We start from the raw sequence: 6,247 nt of genomic DNA on the forward strand, positions 1-6,247 counted from the left end.
TTGTCCCTGCCGGCCGCCCGGGCGTGGATCCGCGTGTGCCGTGCCAGCGACGACTTGTTGCTGAAGCTCTTCCCGCAGGCCTGGCACGGGAAGGGCCGTTCCCCGGTGTGGGACCGGCCGTGCACCGTCAGGTCCGCCAGGTACTTGAAGCTCTTGCCGCAGAGCCCGCAGGGGAAGGGCCTCTCCTGGGTGTGGCTGCGGCGGTGCATGGCCAGGTTGGACTGCTGGCTGAAGCGCTTGCCGCAGGCCGGGCAGGGGTAGGGCCGCTCGCCCGTGTGCGAGCGCCGGTGCTTGCCCAGGTCCGAGGGGTTGGTGAAGGTCTTGCCGCAGGAGGAGCAGCCGTAGGGCCGCTCCCCGGTGTGCAGGCGCCGGTGGGTGGTCAGCGTGGACGAGTGGCCGAAGCGCTTCCCGCAGGCGCCGCAGCCGAAGGGCTTCGCCCCCGTGTGCGTCCGCAGGTGGGTCTTCAGGTGGGTTGGGCGGCCGAAGGTCTTCCCGCACTCCGGGCAGGGGTGGGGACGCTCCTCCGGGGGGTCCCGGCGGGCACGGTGCTGGTGGGAGCCTCTCCGGGGTGCCCGGAGGTCCTGGGGAGGGTGCGGGGGGGGATCTTGGGGTGGAGGAGGAGGAGATGTGGCAGGAGCTGGGAAAGGAGGAGAGGGGTCAGGGGGGAATTTGGGGAGGGGTCAGTGGTGGGATCTGGAGCCTCCCACCACCTCCCTTGGATGGATTTTGGGGGGTCAATGTTGGGATCCCACCCCTAGATGGTTTTTGGGTCCATTGAGATGGTTTTGGGTTCACTGAGATGGTTTTGGGTCCATTGAGGTGGGTTTTGGTCCACTGAGATGGTTTTGGACTCATTTAGATGGTTTTGGGTCCACTGAGATGGTTTTTGGGTCCCACCACCCCCGACCTCCCCCCACAGCCCCTTCCCCCCGATTTTTCGGGGGGGTCTCCTCCTCCCCCTCCCTGTTACCTCCTTCCTGTGGCTCTTCCCCCTGGGCCCCAAACTCCCCCTCCCCCTCCAAAGGAGGGCTGAGGGGGACCCCCAAGGCCTCGGGGTCATCCAGGTCCTCTGGGGGCACCTCCTCCACCTTCACCCGCACAGTCACCTGCGGGACCACCCCAAAAATGGGACTCTTGGGACTCCCAAAGGGCCCTAGAGCCCCCCGAGACCCCCCAGAGCCCACAAAACCCACCCCCCAGACCCCCTTCAAGAACCCCCAGACCCCTCCAACCAGAGCCTCCTAAACCTCCCCCCGCCGCTCCCCCTTCCCCCACCTGCTCCTCCCAGATCCTGGTGTTCTCCTCCGTTCCCGGCTGGAATCTCTCGGCCAGCGCCACGGCCTGGGCGCAGTTCTGGGGGTGCCGGACCCACACCCAGCTCTGGATGTGCTCGGGGAGGATGCTCAGGAACTGCTCGAGCACCAGCAGCTCCATGATCTGCTCCTTGGTGCGCACCTCGGGCCGGAGCCACCCCCGGGATAATTCCCGCAGCTTTTCCCAAACGTCCCGCGGCCCCGACGCCTCCTGGTAGCGGAATTGGCGGAACCGCAGGCGGAGCAGTTCGGTCCCGGCGCCACCGGAGCCGCCGGGAGACCCCCCGGGACTGCCGGGAGACCCCCCGGGATTCCCCTTGGCCCCCCCGGGAGTCCCCGGATCGCCCCGGGGACCATCAGGAGACCCTCTGGGTGGTCTGGGATGACGAGGATCCACCCCGGGCGCGCCTGGATTCCCCCTGGGAGCACGCTTGGGACCACCAGGAGACCCTCTGCCATTACCGACGCCCACCCTGGGACCACCAGGATTGCTCCCTGGACAGCTGGGACCACCAGAGGACCCTCCAGGACCCTCCCCGGGACGGCCAAGATTCCCCTCGGGACCTCTGGGACAACCAGGGTCCACTTTGGGACCACCAGGACCCCTCCTGGGCCCCCCGCCGTGACGACCAGGACCCACCCCGGGACCCCCCACTGAACCTCTGGGACCACCAAGACCCCCCATGGGACCACCAGGATCCCCCCCTGGACCATCAGGACCCACCCTGGGACCACCAGGATCCCTCCTGGGACGCCCCCCGGGACTCCCACCTGGACGTCTGGGACCACCACGACCACCCCTGGGACACCCTCCTGAAGGTCTGGGACCACCAGGATCCCCCACTGGACCCCCAGGACCCCTCCTGTGACCCCCAGAACCCCCCACGGGATCCCCCTCCGTGTCCTCGCCCTCTGAGGGTCCCGGGGGTCGCCGGGGGCTCTCGGGGGGTCTCAGATGGGAGGAGGTCTCCATCCCGCCGGTATCCATCGTGGCCCCCCAAAACTCCCGGGGGTCTCAGGTGGATCTTGGGGGGGGAGAGGAATTAGGACAGGGTTAAAGGAAGGACCTCCCACCCCTCTCCCACCACGGGAGTCCCTCCCGCAAGGCACCGGACCTGGTCCTAGCCCCTCTCCCCCACAACCCCGAGGGTCCCTGGGCCGGGGGTCCCACGGTCCCCTCCCTCCACGCCGGGGGTCCCTCCCTTCCCCTCCCCTCACACCGGGGGTCCCGCGCCCCCCGAACCTGCTCCGGCCCCTTCATCCGACCAAACCCGGGGATCCCGGAGCCCCCCACCCATCAACACGGGGATCTCGCATCCCATCCCACCCCGGGGATCCCGCTCTTCCCCCCCCCTCACCCCGGGGGTCCCGTGCCCCCCGAACCTGCTCCGGCCCCTCTACCCGCCGCTCTCCCACACAAAGGGCCAGATCGCCCCGGCCCGGCCCCGCCCCCTGAGGGGCCTCGTGGGGGGGGGGTCCCGGGGGGTCCCAGGGGGTCACTTCGCTCCCCAAATCCTCCCCCCCAAAAACACTCCCCCCCCAAAAAAAAACCCCAAACCCCCCATACGTGGGGAGCAGGAGGGAGCGGGCGGTGATTGGGCAAGAGTGCTGTCAATCACAGGGAGGTACCGCCCAGTCGTTGTGTGTGATTGACAATGGGAGCTGGAGGTGCGGTGAGGGGGCGTGGCCAAGGCGGGAGGTTAAGGTGGTGATTGACGGCGCAGCGAACCAATGGGAGCTCGGAAAGGAGCGAAAAGGGCGGGGCTCGGAAGGTAGGACACGCCCCCTTCGAGAGTTTTTTCTGGGGAAACCCGGCCCCGGACAGGTTTTTTCCAGGGAAAACCAGTGGGAAATGAGGGAGTTTAGCCAGGTTAATGTGCTTTGGGAAAGGAGGAACTGCAGGGGATTTGGGAAAAGGGGAAACTTGAGCAGTTTAGGAAATAAAAAAGGAAATTAAGGTTTTTTGGAAAAGGAGAAATGGAAGGAAATTTGGAAAAGGAGAAAATGAAGACGTTTTGGGAAAAGAGGAGTAGAAGGAGCTTCGGAATAGCAGGAAATTGAGAAGATTCAGAGAAGGAGGAAGTGAAACTTTGGGGATGGGGAAGGTCCCTCTGGAGATGGGGCCATCCAAAGGCAACAAAGGAGACAGAAATGGTGCTAAGACAGACCCTTTATTGGAGTCATGCTGGGGGGTGCCCCAGCAGGCAAAGCCCCTGTGGACTGGGCAAGGGGGTTACGAGGGTCTGAGGGGGCCCGGGCGCCGTCCAGGGCAGGGATCTGGGGTTCAGCTGCGCTCCTCCAGGCTCAGGCGGTCGAACAGGTACTCCCCGAGGCCGGCCGGGGCTCCCCCTGGCCCGCCGGTGGTGCCGGTGAGGCGCCGCAGGTTGGTGGCGTGATCTCCCAGCGCCTTGATGGCCTTCACTTGCTCATCCAGGTAGTGAGACTCTAGGAAGTCGCAGAGCTGCAGGAAAAGGGGAGATCAGGCAGGGCCAGAGTCGGGGGTTGAGGGGGAGGCTCCACAGGGAGCAAACGAGGGTCTGGGGGAGGCAGAGCCTCCCAGGGGGCAGCTGGAGGTCCCAGGAATGTCCAGGCAGAGACCCTGGAGCACAGGGGTGGACCCCCAAGGCACAGGTGTAGGAAAAGAGAGGAAAACATCATCTTGGGGGCGCAGATGCTTTGGGAGGGGGTGAGGATAACTCACGTGGGGGTCTCCCTTCTCGCTGGCCAGACTGTGCAGTTCCAGCAGCGCCTGGTTCACCGACTTCTCGAGCTGCAGCGCCGCCTCCACCGCCTCCAGCGCCGACCCCCAAGTGTCCCGCTCCGGCTTCTGGGGAAAAGGAAGGGCAGGGAACGTCACCACAGGGACCCCGGGACCCCACCCCAGCACCGCTCGCGGCCCCCCGCCCCAAACCTTGATGTCCTGCAGCAACACGCGGCCGCCGCGGCGTGTCTGAAAGCGCAGGAGCCCCTCGGCGTGTTCCCGCTCCTCCCGAGCCTGCTCCAGGAAGAACCGGCCGAGCCGCGGCAGCGCCACATCGTCCCGCTCGAAGTAAAAGCCCTGCGGGACGGAGGGAGGGGAGGGCGGCTCAGAAGGAGCCCCCGGGACTCCCCCAAAAAGCCCCCCCCCCCCCCCCCGTTATCTCGCCCTCGCAGACGGCGCCGCCCCATCGGCGGCGGGTTTTGGGGTGCAGGAAGGTGCTCGGGGGAGGTGGGGGTCCCTCAGCCCCCCAAGGCCCCCTACCATGGAGAGGTAGACGTAGGAAGCGTGGAGCTCCATGTTGGCCATGCGGTTGACGGCGGCCTCGCAGTCGCGGTGGTAGTTCTGGCGGATTTGGGACTCCATGGCGGGCGGACGGATGGACGGGATGGATGGACAGACGGAACGGACGGGGGGCCAAAGGGGCAGCCGGTTCCGTTCAAGCACTGTTGAAGCGAGAACGCGGCTCTGCCCGCACAAAGCCCCGCAGGGGGGTTTTATCCCTTCACCGGTGGGCGGGGAAAGGGGGTGGGGGGGACCACCCGCCCGCCACAGGGACCCCCCCGCTCCCGCCCGGAAGGCGCGGTGGCCTTGGCCCTTGTCCCTGTTTGTCACACGGTCCCAGTCAGCGTGACTGGGCAGGATTGGAGGGGTCGGAGCTCACGAGTGTTCTCACCACGGGCAGGGGTCTCCCGGGGTGTGTGTGGGGGTGGTTCGAGGGGAGCCCCCGCTCCCTGCTGGGCTGGGGGCACAAGGAGTGTGGCGGGGGGGGGATGGGGGAGGAGCTGAAGGGGGGGAGCAGGGGGGAATTTTGGGGGGGGGGGCTCAGTCCTGCCCCGCTTGGCGAGGCAGCGATCGCCCGTGGAGTTCGATGACCGGGGCGGGGGGTCACGATGGGGCGGAGAAGGAGCTGACTCAGCCCCGAGGCCATAAAAGGGGAACTTGGCCCCATGGAAGTGCTGACTCGGGTTTCCGCTCCTTCGGGGCTGGGAGAAGTGCGGGGGTGGGGGTGCCGGGGGAAACTGGGGGAATGGGGGTGTAGGGGAAGCCCCCGACCCTACAGCTCTTCCCTTCTGTTTTTAACTCCTTGAGGCTCCCTTTGTGCTCCCCCTCCTCCTCCCCCGCCTTGGGGCTGCCTCCTGCACTCAGCCAGCCCCCCTAGAAAAGACGTGGCCCCGTCGAGGTGGGTCCCCAGGGGGTGTTGACCCTGGCCCGAGGGGGCACAAGAAACGCCGCGTTTGCTTGTTTTATTCCCATTGAAATTCCCGAGATACAAAACAAGGTACAAAAAAAGAGAAGGAAAAAAAACCATCGAGAGAAGGTGAGGGAGGGGGTTGGGGGGGAAGGCAGGGCCCCCGTCCCCTGTTTGGGGATGGGGGTGTCCCCGATGATGTCACCGCGTCATGACATCACCCCAAAGAGCACCGTGGGGGTCGGGGAGGGGTCGCTCTGCCCCTGCCTCGGGGCAGGTCCTCAGGGACACGGGATTGCCAAGGGGGGACCCCTGAGGGGTTGGGGGGTGTAAACAGGGGGGCACGGCCCCCCCCACCCTGAGAGCCTCCGCCCCGGGAGGGGGGTATTGCACCTGGGGGGGCCCTTCGGGGGACAGGGAGCCCCCAATAAATACTCGACCTGCAGCTGGGGCTGCAACCCTCCCCCCCCCACCCCCCTCATCCCCCATTTTTGGGGGTCACAGACACCACCTCCCCCCCACCCCCCACCCCCACGTCTGGGGGTGGAACCGCAGGACCCCCACCCAAAGCACCGCAAGTCCTGGGGTCGAACCGCTCTGAGGCCGGGGGGGGGGAAGCGGGGACCGTGGCCCCCCTGCCGCTCAGGAGGGGCCCAGCACCGGGGCTGGGGGGAACGTGGGAGGGGAAGTGGAGTGCCCCCCACCCTGCTAACCCTCCCCCCCCCAAATCTGGTATGGTCCCAGCCGTGGCCTCGGGGCGGAAGG

At 66.9% G+C, this 6,247-nt stretch overlaps 1 protein-coding gene and 1 pseudogene across 1 annotated transcript; both read right to left on the minus strand.

Moving 5' to 3' along the window:
• Positions 1 to 2: 2 nt before the first annotated feature.
• On the minus strand, positions 3 to 1,998 carry LOC114072653 (annotated as a pseudogene).
• A 1,470-nt stretch (positions 1,999 to 3,468) lies between these two features.
• Positions 3,469 to 4,787, minus strand: LOC114072656 (ferritin heavy chain A-like). The gene is made up of 4 exons (XM_027910529.1): positions 4,555 to 4,787; positions 4,225 to 4,371; positions 4,015 to 4,140; positions 3,469 to 3,774 (listed from the first exon to the last, which is right to left on the minus strand). Exons 1-4 carry the CDS (start codon positions 4,654 to 4,656, stop codon positions 3,598 to 3,600), a joined length of 552 nt encoding a protein of 183 aa, XP_027766330.1. The 5' UTR covers positions 4,657 to 4,787; the 3' UTR covers positions 3,469 to 3,597.
• Between the last annotated feature and the right edge of the window lie 1,460 nt (positions 4,788 to 6,247).

This window comes from Empidonax traillii, unplaced genomic scaffold (assembly GCF_003031625.1).
Source record: "Empidonax traillii isolate 1590-97213 ecotype Southwest subspecies unplaced genomic scaffold, ASM303162v1 scaffold3671:size36572, whole genome shotgun sequence".
In the NCBI taxonomy this organism is placed as follows: Eukaryota; Metazoa; Chordata; class Aves; order Passeriformes; family Tyrannidae; genus Empidonax; species Empidonax traillii.

Bases quoted from the DNA above. Each gene is read 5' to 3' on its own strand.
- LOC114072656 (XM_027910529.1), bottom strand. From the start codon at position 4,656: ATGGAGTCCCAAATCCGCCAGAACTACCACCGCGACTGCGAGGCCGCC. The intron at 4,372-4,554 runs GTAGGGGGCCTT...TCCGTCCCGCAG, and splicing joins CCTACGTCTACCTCTCCATG to GGCTTTTACTTCGAGCGGGA. The intron at 4,141-4,224 runs GTTTGGGGCGGG...CCTTTTCCCCAG, and splicing joins TGTTGCTGCAGGACATCAAG to AAGCCGGAGCGGGACACTTG.